The sequence below is a fragment of the Haliotis rubra genome, unplaced genomic scaffold (assembly GCF_003918875.1).
Source record: "Haliotis rubra isolate DU_JTF1 unplaced genomic scaffold, ASM391887v1 Scf156, whole genome shotgun sequence".
NCBI classification, from domain to species: domain Eukaryota; kingdom Metazoa; phylum Mollusca; class Gastropoda; order Lepetellida; family Haliotidae; genus Haliotis; species Haliotis rubra.
Window position 1 is genome coordinate 1,171,301 of NW_025765514.1, and position 22,451 is coordinate 1,193,751.

Genomic DNA, 22,451 nt, shown 5'->3' on the forward strand with positions numbered 1-22,451 from the left:
AGTGATGTGTCTCACTACCCGTGCTGGGCAGTTTATTTTGAAACATTCGCCTGCCACAAAATCTTTCAAACTAGATAATGCGAAGTCTGCTACATGGCTAATGAGCCGAAGGATTAAAAAGAAAATATTCACTCTATTTCTATTTCCCATCTGTTTGCAAGGCTACTCCCTTCATATTTTGCAGATGTTGATGTTAATCTTTCACGTTTGGTATGCAGATGAATTATTGAAACAGTAACATGACTCATAGTCATATAAACGCAACACATAGAAAGGACACTCGTTTAAAAAACATCGTAACAGCTTTAATATTGGAGAGTGCCACTAAGTTACCCCCAATGTACAACAAACAAAAGAATCTCGACTTCGCACCACGTTTTCTAACCGAAGAACTGTGTTTATGGATTTTGAACAATCGTGAAAATACACCTCGCCTGAATGTCCTCGTTTGAGTGTTCTCGTTGAGTGAGGCATTTCAATTCTCGTGAAAATGGATGACATCAAGGATGTCAGTGTCTGTCCTTGTTCAGAATCTCTCTACATAAAACCAATGAAGATCAACTATAAACAGGTTGACCATCTTTTCATCTGAAAAGTGTCTAGCCTTGATATGGCTAAGTGTTGGTAAAACACCGATAGGCGACACTGTGCATCACGTTATGGTTTTGTCAGCTCAATCCGTATCTCTACTGGACACTTTGTACATGTATTTGAATATACATCGTGATCCCCATGAGTTACTTCAATATGTTTGAAGTTTGGTAATGCTAAAATGTTATTATTATTATTGTTATTATAATAACTATTTATATCTTAAGTCGACGACCGGTGACGGTCCGGGTAGAATGTATACATTCAGCAACCGGTGCTTGTCGTAAGAGGCAACTAACGGGATCGAGTGGTCAGGCTCGCTGGCTTGGTTGACACATGTCATCGGTTCCCAATTGCGCAGATCCATGCTCATGCTGTTGATCACTGGATTGTCTGGTCCAGACTCGATTATTTACAGACCGCCGCCATATAGCTGGAATATTGCTGAGTGCATTGTAAAACTTAACTCACTCACTCAAGCCTACAACAAGTGTAACTCATTACTATAATTACTCTTTTTGTCTTAAGGCGACGTATGAATTCACAAATTCTCATATTGTTGAAGTCGATTGCAAATTGGTCCACACTATCAAACATAGACTTTCTCCTTTATATACTTCAGAACAATGAGATTCGTTCTTGGGACATTATTAAAGAACACGACGAGTAAGTTGTAAAAGTGTGCAGAATGAAGCTTTGATTAAAACTAGGTGTGAATTACATGGGATGGATTTCACGTCTTCAGTTATTGTCCCACTATTGCAGATTGAAAGCTGAAACTCAGGACAGATTTTAATCTTCAGCTTTCAGGACGGCAGATTGAAGTCTTGAGTTATTAGATGGGTTCAGTAAAGTTAGGATGGGGAAACTGGATAGGAATTAAAGAGAAGCAGTAATGTCATTGCAGGTCTTATATAGCGTGATATGTTGTGTTTGTAGAATGGAATACAAAAAGCATGGGATGCTATGAAGGTTCATGATAGGTATGTGTTCAAACATTTATCACTTTCACATGATGCCCTTGCTGTAATATTGCTGAAATATTGCATAAATCGGGATAAATCCCAAATCACTTAACCAAAGTGCAGCATTTTGCTGTACAGAGTTAATCTAGGGCATTCAAGGGGCAGTGGGGTAGCCTAGTGGTTAAAGCGTTGGCTCGTCACGCTGAAGACCGGGTTGAATCCCCACATGGGTACAATGTGTGAAGCCCATTTCTGGTGTCCCCTGCCGTGATGTTGCTGGAATATTGCTAAAAGCGGCGTAAAACCAAAACTCAGTCAGTCAGTCAGTCTAGGGCATTCAAGAAACCAGTTATTCTGAGTTTGAATCCTAGTTTGCTCCAATTATGTTTCAAGGTTTATCAGCACCATACCTTTGCTCCTGAGTGTCATTAAAGTTGTAAAGATCTCCGATATGCATCACTTTGGAATTTTACCTGTATTCGATGGGTGAGTATGGTTTGACGTGGGTTTTAGCAATATTCCAGTTACATGAAAGCATGGGACACCAGAAATGGGCTTCTCACATTGTACCATCATACACTGTGAGGAGAGTCAAACCCAGACCTTTGGTGACATGAGGGCACGCTCTAACCATGACGCTACCATGCCACCCATCATCTGTATTGATCTGACATCATGCGTTCCTGGAATACTGTTCATAGCAGTGTTAAAACAGCACTCTCTTCAGTTTAGGACGACCGCCTCCGTGATGTAGGGGTTTAGAGCATCCGTATGAGAGCGGAAAGTCACGGGTTCGATCCCCGACCTCGTCATACCAAAAGACGTTAAAATATGGTACTTGTTGGTCCCTGCCTGGCGCTTGGCATTAATGGGCACATCAAGGACTGGTCGGCTCGGAGTCAGTATAATGTGTCTGAGTGGTATTCATGCTTCACTGCAGTGTGGTATCTCAGTGGGCTAGCACTATAAAACCAGCTTCAGTCTGGGCTAGTACAAGCAGCCACACATACACATACACACGCATGCACGTCGTCATATGAGCGAAATATTCTCAAGCACGACGTTAAACCCAATTTCACCTCACCTCAGTTTAGCACAGAGCCCCAGTTGGTTGTATCCCTGCTGGGTTAGTGGGGTAGCCTAGTGTTTAAAGCGGTGGCTTCTCACGCAGAAGACCCGGGTTCGATTCCCCACATGGGTACAATGTGTAAAGCCCACTTCTGGAGTCCCCTTGCTGGAATATTGCTAAAAGTGGCGTGAAACCATCCTCACTCACTGTATACCTGTTGTTGTAGCTTGCTAAGCTTGAGACTGAAACGGTTCCTATGATGCATGTATCCATACAACTATCTGTATTAGAGGGCCATTAATCTGTTTGTCCTTATCTGAAAGTGTTGATTGTTTAAAGTCTGTCTTGATGTAATTGAAGACTTGTTGACTGCTGGGTACAGCAACTCCTCACTAAGGTGAGGTGAGGTGAGGTGAAATTGGGTTTAACGCCGTGCTTGAATTTTTTTTCGCTCGTATGATGACGTGCATGCATGTGTATGTGTATGTGTGGCTGCTTGTACTAGCCCAGACTGAAGCTGGTTTTATAGTGCTAGGCCACTGAGATACCATGCCGCAGTGAAGCATGAATACCCCACTCAGACACATTATACTGACCCCGAGCCGACCAGTCCTTGTTGTACCCATTAATGTCAAGCGCCAGGCAGGGACCAACAAGTACCATATTTTAACGTCTTTTGGTATGGTGCGGTCGGGGATCTAACCCGCGACCTTCCGCTCTCCGGTCGGACGCTCTAACCACTACACCACAGAGGCGGTCTTCATCACTAAGGGGTTGGTGGGTTAGCCTTGTGGTTAAAGTGTTCGCTTGTCACATGAGTGACACCTGGTGTCCTGGCTGATATTTCTGGAATATTGCTTAAACCGGCATAAAACCATACTCACTCTCGTCATTACTTCAATATTATAGATATGAATGTTTTATTTTACACACACTCAGAGCTACAGATAACTTTTTGGGTCGTTGAGTTATGTACTCGCTTGTGTTAATCTCAATTGGGTATCCTAATGTTCCTTTGAGTAACCAAATAAAGTGTACCCACCTCACTCAAACTCAATTGGGTATTTTGACATTTTCCATTAATTGTAAAAATATATTTAAATTTAAATGTTGGTTTACGTGTTTGTTATTTATATTTGATCTGTAATATGAGAAACAATAAGAAAGACTGCAAGTTTCCAAGTTCATGTGCTGAAATAGAACCTCTCAATATTCCTCAGTTATTTTATCTATATACCGGTACGCAAGCTAAGATTTGACATTTTTGTGTGTACACATGTAAGATCAAATTGATTGAGTATTTACAAAAATTCAAGCGTACTTGTATGCAATAGACTTAATAGGAATTGAGTATTCACATAAATGTTTGCGTAATTTACGCAGATACGCAGCTTATCTGTACCTCTGCACACCCTGCTACTTGCCTGCAACTATTTCTAGTTATATGTGAGACCATGTGTAAGTGTGAAGGATATTTAATGCTTATTATGGGAGGTGGGGTAGCCAAGTGGTTAAAGCGTTTGCTCGTCACCCCGAAGCCCCGGGTTCGAATCCCCACATGGGTACAATGTGTGAAGTCCATTTCTGGTGTCCCTGCCGTGGTATTGCTGGAATATTGCTAAAAGCGGCATAAAACTAAACTCAATAATGCTTGTTATTGCTGTATGACTGGTTCAGTAATGTGAAAAACATGCAGTTTTGCTCTGCCAAGTTGTATCCATTCACACATCAGAAACCTACCGGCATTTCTGTTGGTTTGAGCCGCCATGTAGCTGTAATATTGCTGAGTGTGTCGTTAGTGAGTGAGTTGGGTTTACGCCTTCACCGAGTTGGTTTGAATTCCGAAATTCACCCTGGTTATGTCTTTAGGTTTGCCTGCACCATACCCACAGGTATGGATTCTCAGCAAAATAGTAAATTCTTGAGACTAGATCACTTGGGGCATTCCTTCCACATAATGCTGATATGCCATGTAAAAACTTACATACTGTCCAAAATGGCGAAAGATCTAACTCGCCAATATATCTGGGTCAGTTGGTCGGAGCAGTGTTGTTATTGATAGCCTGATATGTGAATCAAGAGTGGGTGAGTTAATTGCTACGTCAACAGTCTCTCAGCCATTGGTGGTCATTCCATGATATTGATATACTGTAATTTGAAGAACTGTAAGATCAAATGAAATAATATTGTAGACCATATATTACTATTCTAATATGGCAACTAGTAATGCATTTCAGCAAGTAGTACGATACTGTACTAATTGAGGTTGTGGAGAAGCCAAGGGGTAAAGCATTCATGTTGAAGGTCCAGCTTCGATTTCCTACATAGGTACAATTAAGCACATTTCTGGTGTCTCGAGTTGTGATATTTCTGGAATATTGCTAAAAGCAGAATATAAACATTCTCACTCACACACTCACTGCAAATATTTGTTGTGTAGAGATTTATCATCCAAACCTGTGTTGCACAGGAAATATTGCTTGTGTGAGATCAAACGATATCTCGAAAAAGATTTTGTACAATGCCCTGACAACGCTATGACATCATGAACTTTATGACCTCACAATGCTATGACATCACTGCACTGCAAGTTTAGTTGTTCAGAGATGGAAATTTTTCATTGAAAACTAATGAAGAGTGATTTTTTCTGATAAATAGAATCTCACCCTCGTGTCTTCTGATACCAAATGTATGAACACTCATTGATAAAAGTAAAAATATCCTCGGCAAGCTTTGGATATTTGTAACTTTATCAACTTGTGTTGATATAATTTATATCAGAAGACACTTGTGAGATTCTCTATATCCTCTGTCATGACAATGAATAGTATGTTTACTAACACTTTTTAACTGATATTTTAACATGTGATGTATGAAAAAGGGACTGTGATTTGATATTTTGGGGAAAGTGGGAGCGGCAGTTCTTTTATTTAGTAATTTCTTCCTGAAAATAAGAAATTATGAAAATGTATTTGGGTGAAGGTCCTTCCCAGATTTTCCCAGTCAAGCAGTTAAGACATCATGCTGAAAAGGCTTCAACCAAAGACTCCCATGCTTGTCGTAAGAGGCGACTAATGGGATCGGGTGGTCAGGCTCTCTGACTTGGTTGACACATGTCATCGGTTCCCAATTGCGCAGATCGATGCTCATGCTGTTGATCACTGGATTGTCTGGCCCAGACTCGATTATTTACAGACCGCCGCCATATAGCTTGAATATTGCTGAGTGCGGCGTAAAACCAAACTCACTCACTCCCTCAACCAAAGGCTGAGTTATTCCGATATGTTTCTGTTTCAGTGTGGTCATAGTGGTGTACAACAAAACAAGAAACGTCTTTGTTTTAGTGAAGCAGTTCCGTCCAGGTTAGTGGATTTTGTATGATCCCGTTGTTAGTTAATCATAGAAGTATTGTTGTTTTGTGAGCAGGGTGCCCAGATGCCACAACATCCTATGCATCCCTTGGGTGTGACAGAATCCGATGATTGTGGTTTGGAATTGCGATTTGCCATGATTGTGTTTGTATGTTTGCCAGCACCATACCTGAGCTTGTAGGTTTTACTACACTTGTACAGTGTGCGAAAATTTTCCAATTTTTGCTTGCCAGTCGGGCTAGCTATGTCTGAAAGTTACTATCCCACAAAATTATTCACTAGCCGGAAATTTGAATGTAGAAACTAAGCAAATGATTACAAAAATAGATGAAAAATATAGTTGCAGGCAACGATGAGGGCTCCTTAGCTTTAGTTGTATCTGAGGGCTAGAAATCATCGTCCAAAACGGAGCCAGAACACATTTTTGACAGGCGAGCGGATCATCCAAATACAGCCGGGGTCGCGGGGGTGATGTACCTTTTAAGAAGTTCCTGAGAAGAAATAGTTCCCTCTTTAAAAGGCTGTGTCTCAGTTGTTCTTGGGTCTACGGTCAAAACAATTAGTATTCTGGAATCACCAAGCCTTCATCTACCACACTGGCACTTTTTGTGCAGAATTTGCACATTTTTGGAGCAAACTACTCAGAAAACTGCTGAAAAACATGGCCAAAAACTGAAAACAAAAATAACTGCCAAACGGTACGTTTTAGCGACTTGACCCGTCCAGACAAAATTGTTGGGAATTCGATTGTGCATCTGTACAAGAGATTTGGAAGTGTTGGAACAATTAGTTCTTGAGAAATTTTGGAATTACTTTTGAATTATCTCCCCTTTGCTATTGGGCCTAGAGCCTAGAGCCTAGAGATTTTTAAGGGAAATATCTACACCTCGGTGCACATCTGTTGTGATTTTTTGTAAGCGATTTGGAGCATTGGTTTAGGAGTTATGTTTGGTACAAAAATCGGCGGAATAATAAAAAATAATAATAATAATAATGTTTAAATACGCAATACAAATTATTCACAGGGTGTTTGACAAACCTCGTGTCATCATACTGCTCTGCTAATGAATTTTTTTTATAGAGAGCAGAAGGGAGCGAGAAAGGGATGTTGGGGGTGCAAGGATCAACTTCTTGTACAGAAAATGATTTTGGAAGAGGCTAAAACATATCACCGCAACCTCTCCATGTGCTGGATACACTACAAAAAAGCATACGACTCTGTCCCTCATGAATGGATTCTGAAGTCTCTTTGTTGTATTGACCTCCCAGAGCAACTACTTGATTTACTCAAGTCTTTAGTGAGTTGCTGGTCGACTCAACTTGAGATGTACTCGCAAGGGCAGGTGCAGACTTCGGAATCTATTCCAATCAGAAGGGGAATTTTCCAGGGGGACTCCTTCAGTCCTTTGCTTTTTTGTTTGTCTCGAAATCCTTTGAGCGTTCTGCTCAACAGAGAGGAGGGTTACCATTGCGGACCTCCTCAGCACAGATCCCCAACACCTCTTACTCATCTTCTTTACATCGAGCTCCTTGCCAAAGGAGATACCAATTTGAAAGAACAGGTTCTCCTAGTCGAGTCCTTTTCCAATGATATTGGCGTGACATTTGGACTCGACAAATGTAATACTCTTCATTTGAAACGTGGCAAGGTAGTTAATGGTGGATCGGTCAAGTTACAGGGGGGAGGAGTTATTGAGCATCTTGTGGAAGATCAGGCCTACACCTGTCTTGGAATGCAATTTCGAGACAAGCTCCAGAATGCCCAAATTCAAGAAAACCTTCGGGCCGAGTACAAATCTCACTTAAAGAAAATCTGGAGCTCAGAGCTAAATGCTCGAAACAAGGTCAAAGCCACCAATACTGTGCCAGTCTTTTCCTATTCCTTTGGAGTAGTTGATTGGACAAAACAAGACATCCAGAGTCTTGACCGCCTGACCAGAAGGATCATGTCTGATAACAAAGCCCACCACCCTCGTTCCTCTCTTAACCGTTTATATAGGCCAATCAATTCTGGAGGTCAGGGTTTGATTAATGTGGAGGCTCTTCATGATAGAATTTTAATGTGTACTTTTGCACATATTTATTTATCGGATGATCCTCTGGTGATGCATGTGAAGACTCATGATGAAAGCAAGGAATTCCACAGTTATTTTATGTGTGCCAAGGTTGTTGGACAGAATCTGAAATTTGAGGTTGATGGCGATGTACTGCTGGACGGTACAGCGATGGGAGTAAACCAGGTGAAGTCCTTCACCAAGTCTGCCCAGAGTCGGTCTGTGGTGGAGAAGCTTTCTGAGAAGCCATTGCTTCGTGTGTACATGCAGTGTGTGGAACAGAATAGCAATCCCACCGACTACTTCGCCTGGATGAAGTCGGCTGGTCTTAAATGTGAAACTGAGGGCTTCCTTTTTGCTGCTCAGGACCAGTCACTTCCCACTCGCAGTCGCCTAAATGTGATTCTTAAAGAAAATATCAATATGAAATATCGTCTTTGCAATGAATTCACGGAGACTGTCCAACACCTTGTCAGTGGATGCCCTTCCTTGGCACAAACAGCATATCTTAAACGACATGATGGCATGGCTCGTTGTTTTTACTACAGTCTCTGACATACCTGTGGCTTTGAGTCTGAGGTCCATCCATGGTACGACCCTGAACATGTCCAGGGCATCATGGAAAATGATGCTTTCAAACTTCTCTGGAAAAGGCCCATATACAGCCTTAGAAGAATTCCTGCCAACAAACCTGATCTTGTCCTTTTTGATAAAGCCAATGAATTTATATATATCATTGAATTTTCTGTCCCTTTTGACACCAAAGTGATTGGCAAGATTCAGGAAAAGCATACTAATTATGTGGACCTCACCTTTGAAATGGCTCGCTTGCATCCCAAGCACACTGTCGTCAGGCTCCCCATTGTTCTCGGTGCCCTTGGTTTGGTACATCCAGATCTCTTGGCGCAAATCAGGAGAGTGCCCAGGTTCTCCACTGGGAGTACGGCCCTTCTGACACTCTGGGTAATGCAGAAGGATGCAGTGTTGGGGAGCCTTCATATTCTCCGGAAAGTTCTTGGTGGGTTCGACTAGGCAGCGTTTCCTGGGAGAAGTCCCATTCACTGTCTGGGCTGCGTGTAGAGGGGGCGAGGGCCCAGAGCTGATGATGAGCCTTACCAGCCTGACTGTGCCAGGATCACCCGAACCTTCTCTGCTGCATACTATCTTTAATCTGTAAAATAATAATAATAATAATCCGAACGATTACAATAGGTCTCCTGTCTAGAGGCAAGGAGCCCTAATAAGATATATGTCAGCATGACACAGGTTTCATCATTAAGCTCCTAATATAATGAACATTTTTATCAGGCCATAATCTTGCATGATTTGAAAGTATAATTGTAACTTAACAAATCAGAGAGAGTGCTTAAAAAGGCAAATGTATAATTCTTACCCATCTGTGAATGGAGTGTGTCTAGTATCTGATCATTTCAGCTATATACCTCACCTGTGCTGAACCTGAGGAGAAGGATGGCGTGACAATCATTGACACTTCCAAATATCCAGGATCTCTTGGTGTCACTTATGAACTTTGTGCTGGCATCATTGACAAGAACCACAGCACACAGGAGATAGCCCAGATGGAACTACTTGAGGAATGTGGCTACAAGGTGCCCCTTGACAGCATAGAGATGGTGGCTTCCTACAGGTGAGTGACATGGTGAATGTGGCTACAAGGTGCTCCTTGACAGCATAGAGAAGGTGGCTTCCTACAGGTGAGTGACATGGTGAAGGTGGCTACAAGGTGCCCCTTGACAGCATCGAGAAGGTGGCTTCCTACAGGTGAAGGTGAAGGTGGCTACAAGGGGCCCCTTGACAGCATCAAGAAGGTGGCTTCCTACAAGTGAGTGACATGGTGAAGGTGGCTACAAGGTGCCCCTTGACAGCATCGAGAAGGTGGCTTCCTACAGGTGAGTGACATGGTGAAGGTGGCTACAAGGTGCCCCTTGACAGCATCGAGAAGGTGGCTTCCTACAGGTGAGTGACATGGTGAAGGTGGCTACAGGTGCCCCTTGACAGCATCGAGGTGGCTTCCTACAGGTGGTGAAGGTGGCTAGTGACATGGTGATGGTGGCTACAGGTGAAGGTGGCCCCCCTTGACAGCATTCCTACAGGAGGTGAGGTGGCTTCCTGAAGGTGGGTACAGGTGCCCCTTGACAGCAAAGAGAAGGTGGCTTCCTACAGGTGAGTGACATGGTGAAGGTGGGTACAGGTGCCCCTTGACAGCAAAAGAAGGTGGCTTCCTACAGGTGAGTGACATGGTGAAGGTGGCTACAGGTGCCCCTTGACAGCAAAGAGAAGGTGGCTTCCTAGGTGAGTGACATGGTGAAGGTGGCTACAGGTGCCCCTTGACAGCATCCAGGTGGCTTCCTACAGGTGAGTGACATGGTGAAGGTGGCTACAGGTGCCCCTTGACAGCATCGAGAAGGTGGCTTCCTACAGGTGAGTGACATGGTGAAGGTGGCTACAGGTGCCCCTTGACAGCATCAAGAAGGTGGCTTCCTACAGGTGAGTGACATGGTGAAGGTGGCTACAGGTGCCCCTGACAGCAAAGAGAAGGTGGATTCCTACAGGTGAGTGACATGGTGAAGGTGGCTACAAGGTGCCCCTTGACAGCATAGAGAAGGTGGCTTCCTACAGGTGAGTGACATGGTGAAGGTGGCTACAGGTGCCCCTTGACAGCATCGAGAAGGTGGCTTCCTACAGGTGAGTGACATGGTGAAGGTGGCTACAGGTGCCCCTTGACAGCATAGAGAACGGTGGCTTCCTACAGGTGAGTGACATGGTGAAGGTGGCTACAGGTGCCCCTTGACAGCAAAGAGAAGGTGGCTTCCTACAGGTGAGTGACATGGTGAAGGTGGCTACAGGTGCCCCTTGACAGCAAAGAGAAGGTGGCTTCCTACAGGTGAGTGACATGGTGAAGGTGGCTACACAGGTGCCCCTTTCTTCTACAGACATGCTAAAGCAGAGAGGTGGCTTCCTACAGGTGAGTGACAGGTGACATGGTGAAGGTGGCTGGTGACACGGTGCCCCTTGACAGCAAAGAGAAGGTGGCTTCCTACAGGTGAGTGACATGGTGAAGGTGGCTACACGGTGCCCCCTTGACAGCATCAGCAAAGAGAAGGTGGCTTCCTAAAGGTGAGTGACATGGTGAAGGTGGCTACACGTGCCTTTTAACAGGATAGAGAAGGTGGCTTCTCACTTCCTATTGCAGTTATGCAAGTGCTGGTCCCAACTGATTTCGGGACATGGACAGAGATGGCCAGGGAGGACCAGAGAGGACAGGACTGTAAACTGATGTTGAGCTAGGAGTTTCAGACACCACCGCCACTACCATTAAGTGCTGACCCTGGCACGTCATTGTTGTTGTATGCAGTTGTTATGTATAGGTTAACACAATGTTAAAACTGGCACTTGAAGAGAAACTGGCTTGATTGTATCAACCTTGGTTTGTCCTGACTAATGTGGATATCTAGTACGCCTAGGCAGTGTCATCAACTTCATGCTGTAATGGCTGCCATGACATATACCCCAGGTGGTGGGGTAGCCTAGTGGTTAAAGTGTTCGCTTGTCACTCCGAAGACCTGGGTTCGATTCGCCACATATGTACAATGTGTGAAGCCAATTTCTGGTGTCCCCTGCTGATAAATGGTGGAATATTGCTAAAAGCGGCATAAAACTACACTCGCTCACTCATGTCCACCCACGATGTGTGAATTCAGGAGCAATGTGTTACCTTGATGATTGTGATGCATTTTGGCAACATGCTATCAACCATCTGTTTGCCTCATCCTGCCTTGAACATTTAGACTGCACGGATGATGCTGAAATAGATCTGACTGAATCAGTCAGTAATCACACTCCATCACTGTCTCAATCCATCAGTCACTCAATCCTTTCACTCAGGTTTTCACTCAGTCTCTGACTAAAGTGTCCATTAGCTTCATTAAAGGAACTCATGTTAGTCATCATACAAGGCAGGGCTCCAGATAATTGTTCAACATCAGGAGTACGTACTCATTATTTGTTCAATATAGGAATACTGGAAAACCTTAAGTGTACATGTAGAGTACTGAATGGAATTTAATGGAGTATCAGTAATCTTGTGTTTCGTTTCATGTATGCACCACAACATTGCTCGTCTTGTGTAAACAGGTCAATAAACAATAAAACAAGACTTTTTCAGATAAATACGTTTGTAAATGATTCTAAGACCTTACACTATTGCTGTGGTGCGTATTTGCTACATTTTCTAAATTATTTCCTACGGTATCGTGCATATTTTTTATCCGTACATACGCCGATACGGCCCTTATCTGGAGCCCTGCAAGGTATGGTTGTCTGGATATATAGACTACATTATTGATTAGAGATATATTCTTTTTCTGATTGTCTCTGTTTTTATTAATTTTGTTCAGGAATGGAGTTGGAACAACAGGAGCTGTTCAGACGATGTTCTTCGTGGAGGTGACGGATGCGATGAAGGTGGGCGAAGGAGGGGCCGTGGCACAGGAGGGGGAGTTGATTGATGTCATAGAAGTTCCTGTAAAGGAAGGAAGAGATTTCATCAAAAATGAGAAATATAATATTCCATTACCAGTGTTATTTGGAATCAACTGGTTTTATGAGAATAAGTCAAGTCAGTATTGTTAGGAATCTTATTCAAATCAGTGTTTATCATCATAAGACATCTGACTGAAGAATCATGTCTGCTTGTCGTGGGTCCAAAGCAATGATTTTTGCTATTTAATGGTGCCACACTCATAAATATTCATAAATGACGTGGCTGCAGACAATCCAGTGATTCACCATGATAGTTTGGATAGGATGAGATGCAGTGAAGTCTGAGACTGACCACCTAATGAGGGTGATTGCCTCCTAACGCCAAAGAAAGGTCCCTGGAGACATGTTCCTATAGGAAATCCCCATGGGTTCCAAATCAAATGAAGTAGTAAGTTCAATAGGTTCTGATCGGATGTCAAACAAGCTTGCAAGATGTGAATAAGTGGTGTTCCGATGAATTTAAATAATCGAAGATTGGTCTCAGTGATCAAATGACCAAGCAATCGATCACATTTTCTCATAATCGAACACAAACGATTTTGGAACTGCTGTTTTAGTCTTTGAAACACTTGACGATGGAACATATCTTTGAAGTTGTCAGGGCCTGAAAACTTGTTTAATTCTTAGAAAACTCACTTCACTAACTGAAAAGTCATGACTGAATATTTCTTGAAGACTCCAGAAAGTTTATGTTCATGATATATTAGTCATCACTTTAAAGTAGCAAGTTGCATCATGTTATACATATCTGCAATAACAACCTGGATAGGAAAATCTGAAAATTGACGCTAACCAATTTTTATCGATGATTGTTCGTTGGTAATGAAGCAATCATCAATTATGAGATTTCAACCAATTCCCAACACTAGTGTGAATAGGTTGATGTAAGATTTTCCGTGTACATGTATTTAGTAGTACAGTGTAATCTCTGACCTTTTTGACACAGTTCTAACTGCCGTTTGTTAAGGTTTTGTGTTTGATGTCATGTATTCTAAACAGAAAAGTCATCATGAGCAACATAATTGAAGAAATTGTGATACACTATACGGGAATAAAGACAATGATTATATTCCAAGAGTTGTTACTCTGTCAAGTGCCCCATATTCACGTTAGACAGGATTGGGGCGCGGTGGGTGAGCTGGCTAAGGCGCCAGGCTACAGAGGTGTGAGGTTGAGGTGCTGGGATCGAGCCCACCTGTGACCGGGTGAAAAAACGTTGTGTGCAGACTCTTTCCGTGTTGTCACGATCCCTAGTGTACAGTACACAACCTTGTGCACTTAAAAGAACCCACGAATCCGTTGGTATATGACCAGATGGTGGCCACATGAATACGTGCAAACACCTAGTTGCGGGTGCAGTGAACTTGACAGGACAAAGTACTGTGACTATGTGTCCCAATCCACCCAGCTGTGAATGGGTATCCTCGTTAGGATGAGAAAGCCACAATAACTTGGTGCGCCTAGTGGCAGCAAGAGTTGTATACTCCCCAGGGAGTTGAGATTGATAATACGATGTGCCGTTGAGATTGACATCCAATGATCGAGGGGAAAATACCAGCGCCTTGAGCATGCACTAGTTGCGTGGATATGTGCTATATAGATATCCTAAATATCCTATAAAGTAAAAGATATTAATCTTTCTGAACCTGCTTGGTCCTATGTGAGAGGACTGGTCGGCAGCAAGGGTCGGTAAATTCTGCCTGCTATATTGGATTCCTAAAGTGACAACGGTGTCTGAACGTTGCGATATGCATAAGGTATTGCGGGTTATCATAGTCTGCACTCTATACACTAATAGTATAGTATGACCAGGAATTATTAAAATTTTAGGAATGTGTTTAATTAGATTTCTAGTATAAACAACCTTGACCAACTATTAAGTGCTTGGTTTCATTCAAGAGAGACAACTCCGTTTATCCTTTTTCATTAGTTTGTGAAGAATTATCCCCCTTTGTTTACTTGCTAGCAGACGACATTTTTTGTGATCCTCAGTATGGATGATTTAGAGAAGAGGAAGGTGATTTTAGAGTATTATAACAAGGACATCAGATCAGCTAAAGTGATTTCAAGTAGAACAGGCATCCCTTTGTCCACTGTTTAACGTGTTTTGAAATATATTGCAAATGGATATGGCATTGAGCACCAGGGAGGCGCAGGTAGGCCCAGAAAATTGACTGTCGGTGACAGGAGGCGGCTTGGTATTCTTGTTTCTAAAAACAAACGAAGGAGTTTAGAAAACTTAAGGCTGGATATGATTGATAGAGGAACTGTGGCTGTCTGTAAGGAGACAATTGGAACTGAGCTGCATGCAATGGGGTGGCAGAAAAGTCGAGGAATTACATCACCGATCATGAAACCTGAACAAAAGGAGTGAAGGTTGAACTAGTGCTTACAGCATAGAAATTTTAACTGGGACAATGTGATTTTCTCAGATGAAAGTTCTGTGTTGCTGTTTCCTAATACACTGAAATTCTGGACCAAACAAACTGAAAAACCTTTGTATCAGCGCCCAAAGTACCGTCCGAAATGAAACGTGTGGGGTGGCATATCTGTGTTAGGGGCAACGCCCCTCTGTGTATTTGAAGGGAATATGAAGAGTGAGCGATACACAGATATTCTCGAGGGACATTTACTTCCATCTGCTCACGTGTTCTATTGAAATGTTAAGATTTTCCAGCAGGACAACGACCCAAAACATCCTTCAAAGCATTCACAGGCCTGGTTTCGGACCCAAAATATGACATTATTAGATTGGCCAAGCTATAGCCCTGACCTAAATCCAATAGAAAATGTTTGGGGACTTATGAAGGAAAGTGTCAATAAGAAAAATCTGACAAATATTACTGAAATGAAAGAAGAGGTGGTCCGATATTGGGACAGCATGGACCACGACTTTCTAACTTCTTTGATCAGTAGTATTCCCCGCCGCATTGAAGCCTGCATTGCTGCCCATGGTGACTTGACAAAATACTAACTGTTCACCTGTCTTTGAATCTGGAGTTATGTTCTGCTAATATTCACATTTAATACTTGAGTAATGAGTGAACACATTTGTTTTTACAATCTTTAAATTCTCAATAATTTCTGTTTGTACTGTAGTATAATAGCACCTTTTTTGTGTTGGATTCCCCCAGCTCCCTTTGTCCAAGATCCTCCACAATCATACAAACAACCAGGGAAGGACTTTCATAGAAAGTATTTGAAGCAGGTGGGATTCATATCATATGGATTCCATCCAAAATTGAGGGATTGTTTCAACGGAGCTTTTGGAATCCCAAGAAGAACCATGTTCAATACTGTCAACTTTATTTCAACGTATTTGAACATTTTTTTGTTTTGATTTACAATTTGTTCATGATATTGACATGAGCTTCCAAAGAGCTACGACAGTTACACGGAAGATCGGTCTAGCGCCAGAAAGCAGCGTACCCATTATTTAAATAGACCCAAAGCTAAAGGCCAATGGGTGTATTTCGTCTCATACTTCCAGTGATCACTGTTGACAGGTGTAAGCGTGCATGTGCTGTAAGTAAGATATCTTATATTCCTGGATATAAATTGTCAGTGTAACTTTACGACTGAAACGACAGTTGCAGGTATGTCGGCATGCAACAGGAGAACAGCCTGTAACCGACATTAAATACTGCATGCTGCCATGTCACAGTAGACAGACAAGGAGGAACATGTGGTTTCAGGTCATCCTTCGCTCTTACCAGTCTGACTGATCTTCAGTAACCCATGCTTGTCGTAAGAGGCAACTAACGGGATCGGGTGGTCTGGCTCGCTGACTTGGTTGACACGTCATCGGTTCGCAATTGCGCAGATCGATGCTCATGCTGTTGATCACTGGTTTGTCTGGTCCAGACTCGATTATGTACAGACCGCCGCCATATAGTTGGAAAATTGCTGAGTGCGGCGTAAAACTAAACTCACTCACTAACTTACCAGTCTGAAGTCAAATGATTCAAGGACTAACAACGGTTGTATGGGCCCTGGAAGACAAATAGTGCGTGGTGCGTTTACGATAGTTTGAAACATCAGCTGCTTGACTTGGTTGCGAGAGTTAATAAGCTTTATTCCATATAATATTAATGCATGTTGTTTAGTCAAATACACCGCCTACCCGTGAAGATCCTGGTTAGAACTGGACTTCAGTAATCTAACGTGATCGGGTGGTTTGGCTCGCTGACTTGGTTGACACATGTTATCGTATCCCAATTGCTTAGAACGATGCTCATGATGTTGATCACTGGATTTTCTGGTCCAGACTCAATTACAGACTGTCGCCATATAGCTGGAATATTGCTGAGTGCGGCGTTAAACAACAACCAACCAAATACATTTCAGACAGTGTTGAATATGAAGTGTTGACGAACTTTGTTTTTTTTCGTAAATGCAAAATATATACTAGTATCTAATCATACATGACTTTCGGTATGTGCGTGCGTGCGTGCGTATGTGTGAATGTGCCACTCACTGAAATATACACGAGGACATTACGCTTGTGTACATTAGAATTATGAAGCAGAATGGGACAACAAAATAATCAAATACTATATGATATATTTCTACTTATCACTATATGCTTTAACTCTTTTCCAGTGTCAGTCTTGAGAAAACATATTTCGGAGTAAATCTGCCTTATGAGAAATTAGTACCAGTGCTAATTTACTTGATTGTTTTGTATTTCAAATACTACAATATATCAAACAGTCCGCATGTTTTTCTTAACACAGACATAAGTAAGGTAAGGTGAGGTGAGGTGAGGTGAGGTGAGGTGAGGTGAGGTGAAATTGGGTTTAACGTCGTGCTTGAGAATATTTCGCTCATATGACGACGTGCATGCGTGTGTATGTGTATGTGCGGCTGCTTGTACTAGCCCAGACTGAAGCTGGTTTTATAGTGCTAGCCCACTGAGATACCATGCCGCAGTGAAGCATGAATACCCCACTCAGACACATTATACTGACTCCGAGCCGACCAGTCCTTGTTGTACCCATTAATGCCGAGCGCCAGACAGGGACCAACAAGTACCATATTTTAACGTCTTTTGGTATGACGCGGTCGGGGACGCTCTAACCACTACACCACGGAGGCGGTCACAGACATAAGTAATGTTTTAACTATCTATATAGACCATTAACGCACGGATCAAATCAGCTGCTTTAAGCTGAGGTAACAGGAGGGACAATTTGCGTGCGTGGTTTGGGATATTTCTTAAAAAAAACCGACGTAAATAATTTGAAAAGTGTTTTGAATGTGACTTACAAGTCACAAACTTTGTATACGTGTTAGATAATAATCCTAATTCACCAGCTGTGTACTTTCTTTTACACGTCAGTTTATGTGTATCTCCTTCCGTCATGTCAATACTGTTTGACAGCAGAGACCATATAATAATTCTATTATATGGTCTCTGTTGACAGCATGTCTGCGATGTACATGAATGTATTAAAACGCGAGTTTTGGGGAATTAGCTCGCTTGGCAAGAGCTCTATCCACACCAACCCACACACAACACCACAGCTGAGTAAATAAACAAGGAGTTTATTACACAGCAGTCACTGAACGATTTTGCATAATCAGTCAATAATAGCATAGTTTACAATTAATTATTACAACATGTTCACACTGCAATCAGATATCAAAGTGCATAAACATCACATGTAGATTCGTTATACACAACACATACTACATTAATCGCGATACATATTCCAATGTACACAACAATAGTTCAGTACACTACACATCACCCCAGTGGGGGTTCATACAATCTACATTCTGTAACTTTCCTAAACAGCATAGTATTCACAACGTAATACAAAAGTTAAAATATACCACACACTCTATACATTTTATAAAAGTCACAAAACAGTGTAGTGTCAATCAGTATTAAATAAACAATCCTAAACTGTACTACAGAGTAATTGTGAGATATATTAAGCGACGCCACGTTCCACATAGACCTAACGGATGTGCCAAGGGTAACAAATAGTAAAGAGATGTCCAATAGATTAACGTTATCATAGAATATCAATGCTTAAGATTTATCGAACTTGAAGAAAGTAAAGCTTCTTACCTGAGTGAATTTACTAGACAGCCACCCCCTGATTTGTGACTGTCATCCCAGTTTTCAATAACATATATCGTTATAAAATATTGGTAAAACTTTGTCTAGTTTTTCCGTGTTAATAAATGCATCTATTTGCACTTATACACAAAGAACTAAGTAAAGCACCCGCTGACATATCTCACGATCTCTTAACCCTTTGGAGCATATCTGGGACATGATTGGTCGTCGTGTGCAACAAAGGGATCCTCCTGTACAGAACCTGGTCCAATTGGAAGCCGCTCTACGCGTGGAATGGCGTAGACTGTCCCTTCAGAGGATCAGGAGTCTGACGGGGTATGAGGAGGAGCGCGCTGGCTGTCATACAGTCACAAGGAGGTTACACTCGGTATTGACCTTGAATCGTGTAAGACACGCAAACTGACATTTTGAATGTTCACATTCACCAATAAATTCAACATTAAACATTCCAGGGCCATACTTTTACAGACATGGTTTTGTATGAAAATCAGTGGGGTTTTTTTTCAAATGAGCAATTATCATAATAAAATCAACATGGATTCAAATCCTTTTGTCGTTTTTATGAGTCAAAGGATCATACGGGTAAGAAAATTTCATGATTTTCCATGTTGTCACCAGCAGAAGTTTTAATATACATGTTGAAAACCTATCATTGCAAAAATACAGGGAGTGCTTAATTAAGTTATTTGTATATTATATGTGAACTGTAAAACAGAAAAATACCTAACGTATCATTTTTTAATGCATCAAATGGATTTTAGAGTTTTTTCGATCTGTTTTAAAACACTGTGTCCCTCATTTTTTATCATGACCTCTCTATATATAAGTACATTCAACTCTTTGTAGCTAACGACGAGAATATGATCTGTTACCTCTCAAGTTCATAATCTTGAGCTTGCCTTTCTCTTGTATTCAAGATTGTGTATCTGTATCGGAAATGGTATGTTTTTAATATTAAAGGTTTTGCAGATTGTGTCGCCACTTTTCTTTAAGTAGAACTTGGCGAAACATTAATTCATTAAGGAGTATATGCTAGAACAATTTTGTGTTTTTTTGTAGTTGGATTTCAATATAAAAAAATAGTTATCTCTCCAAGATCTGTTTTATGTTTGGTACTAATAGTATCAGCTATTCGCTGACATTTGGAGACCATTAGATACACCTTCTTTCAAAGTAGAATAGTTCAAGTAGGTCATTTCAATTAGATTATATCCACTGAGATGATATACAGTCTGTTAATAATAATGTATACTCGTGTTCTAATATTAATGACAATAAGTCGTGTATCTGTGTACTAAATACATTCCTAAGTACTCCAAAATCTCAAGTTCTCATCTTCACCTTATCGTATATCCCCAATCATCACCTGTTGCTGCAAGCATGATTTAAAAAATAAAAAAATAAATTAAATACATTGATTTGCCATCAGTTTATTGTTCTCATCTACACATCTCTGTGATCATTGAATTCATTTAACGTCGGTGTGTGTTTTTGTCCACTATCTTCAATAATTCATTTTGAACTGTAAAAGGTATACGTATGGAAGTGTCTTCTGGGACTGTGTCAAATTGTACCCCCAAACCAATCAGCAATAGCATCCTTTGTCAATTTGGATTCGTGTTTAGTGCGTGATATCATAGTGTCAGTGTGGGTTTTCACCATTAAAATCCGAAGTGGACCTCTCATTCCATCCGTTATGCTGTATACTGAAACTATGTCTGATACTTTGGAGGGGAGATTGAGAATAGATATTAGTGTATCATGTAAGTGTATTATACACAATATAATTGGTATTCTCTGTTTAGCGACATACGCTTGTGTGTATAGCCGCTGGAGCCTATTGGTTTATGGAGAGTATGCTAGTCTTTGGATAAGGGTAATCGATTGGTTGTTGGTTGGTGTGGTGTTTAACGCCCCGCTCTGTGATGTCCAGCTATAGGGCAGTGGTGTCCAACAGTGGTCGAAGGCGTGTTTACAGTTTATTTAGCCCCAGAGTCAGTTGTACGATTCCTACCATTATAAATGTCAGTCTCTGAATCACGATCAAAGAGTGATGATATCAGGAGAATTCGGACCCAGCTGTGGCAGCTGACACAAACACACGCAAAGGCAAATCAGTTGTGCACACACACGCACGCACGCACGCACACACAGACAGACACACACTGATACTGACAGCCGATTATGAATTTGAAAATACAATCAGACAATAGATCAACAGATAACACATACAGACAACACCCACTCAATGATCCCTGCATACTGGCCGTACAATGTCTTTACCATCTGTCTTCAGCAACCCATGCTTGTCGAAAGAGGCGACTGACGGGATCGGCTGGTCAGGCTCGCTGACTTGGCTGGCACATGTCATCGTATGTATTCAAGTTGGGCCAACCCTTGTTAAAGCGTTTGCTCTTCACGTCGAAGACCCGGATTCGATTCCCCACATGGGTGCAATGTGTGAAGCCCATTTCTGGTGTCCCCCCTACCGTGATATTGCTGGAATGTTGCTAAAATCGGCATAAAACTTCACTCACTCACTCACTCTATCCGTGAAGGTCCGGGTTAGAATATTGGTAACCCATGCTTGTCGTAAGAGGCGACTAACGGGATCGGGTGGTCAGGCTCGCTGACTTGGTTGTGACGTCATCGGTTCCAAATTGCGTAGATCGATGCTCATGCTGTTGATCACTGGATTGTCTGGTCCAGACTCGATTATTTACAGACCGCCGCTATATAGCTGGAGTATTGCTGAGTGCGGCGTACAACTAAACTCACTCACTCACTCACTCACTCTTATCCAAATGAGGAGGATCGATGCTCATGATGTCAATCGTCGGGATGCCTGACCAGAGTCGATTATTTGCAAAAGAAAATATAGGTGGAACATTGCGTGCATCGTCAAACAAGGAAGCAAACGTCCATTGCTCTTGTATTTCCTGTACGGTTATTTTCATCCATAACTGGCTCGAACTGATGAATTAGTTGCGGGTATATTAGAGAAATCTCTACCATAAAGTGTAGTAGATAGTTAAATTACATTTCAGTTCAGTCCGTGTAAAATTAAGAAATGTCCGATACCATGGTAACGGTCGTGTCCGTCTGAGGATGAAGATTAACATCACTTTTTATTTGTTCATTTAACCTATTAACAACCGAATACTGAATAAAAGTCTTGCTGCTTAAGGCCGTGCAGTAGCAATCTATGCAATCGGAAACGTATTTTTATTGTTTAAGCTCTGATCAGGCATTATTGTCTCCGAGGACGGTTTTGAAATAAAAAAAAATATATGCAATAAAAGAAATGAATTCTGTTTAAAAAGTCTACAATGTACAAGATGTGTCTGGGGGCATTGTCTTTTATTGATCGATGCTTTAAATGAATTCTTTCGAACACTGGTAAGGTAAATACTCTAAAGGATTATGATGAAATGTTGAGGAAAGCTTGAAATATTTATTCTAGATAATGTTTGTGTAGGCCATGTCTACACAAATAGCACCACTACCACTTCCGTAAAAATGGGGAAAATATTACAAGTATATTTGGTAGCAACGTATGAATTGCGTCTTTGAATGGCATTTAGAATTTGTATTTAGAATGCATTTAGAATGGCATTTTTATGTTGGTATGGGGGCCTGTCTGCTCGCAACAAAAACAATATTTTCAAAATTATTAATACTGCCAGCAAACTTACTGGAGTGTCTTTCGAGTATATTCCCTTTATTTATGAGCGCCAATTTGTCAAA

General features: G+C 41.6%; 1 protein-coding gene across 2 annotated transcripts; it reads left to right on the plus strand.

Moving 5' to 3' along the window:
* The first annotated feature begins 417 nt into the window (after nt 1–417).
* LOC124270954 (uridine diphosphate glucose pyrophosphatase NUDT14-like) lies at nt 418–13,196 on the plus strand. Of its 2 annotated transcripts, none has more exons than XM_046706021.1 (5): nt 418–571; nt 1,214–1,257; nt 5,923–5,987; nt 9,485–9,698; nt 12,469–13,196. In XM_046706021.1, the coding sequence occupies exons 1-5, from the start codon at nt 491–493 to the stop codon at nt 12,701–12,703; spliced, it is 639 nt and encodes a 212-aa protein (XP_046561977.1). In that variant the 5' UTR covers nt 418–490; the 3' UTR covers nt 12,704–13,196. The 2 variants fall into 2 exon arrangements, with proteins under 2 accessions (XP_046561977.1, XP_046561976.1); XM_046706020.1 differs by lacking the exon at nt 1,214–1,257 and adding an exon at nt 1,531–1,574.
* Nucleotides 13,197–22,451: the final 9,255 nt, after the last annotated feature.

Bases quoted from the DNA above. Each gene is read 5' to 3' on its own strand.
- LOC124270954 (XM_046706021.1), top strand. From the start codon at position 491: ATGGATGACATCAAGGATGTCAGTGTCTGTCCTTGTTCAGAATCTCTC. The intron at 5,988-9,484 runs GTTAGTGGATTT...TGATCATTTCAG, and splicing joins AGTGAAGCAGTTCCGTCCAG to CTATATACCTCACCTGTGCT. The intron at 9,699-12,468 runs GTGAGTGACATG...AATTTTGTTCAG, and splicing joins GAGATGGTGGCTTCCTACAG to GAATGGAGTTGGAACAACAG.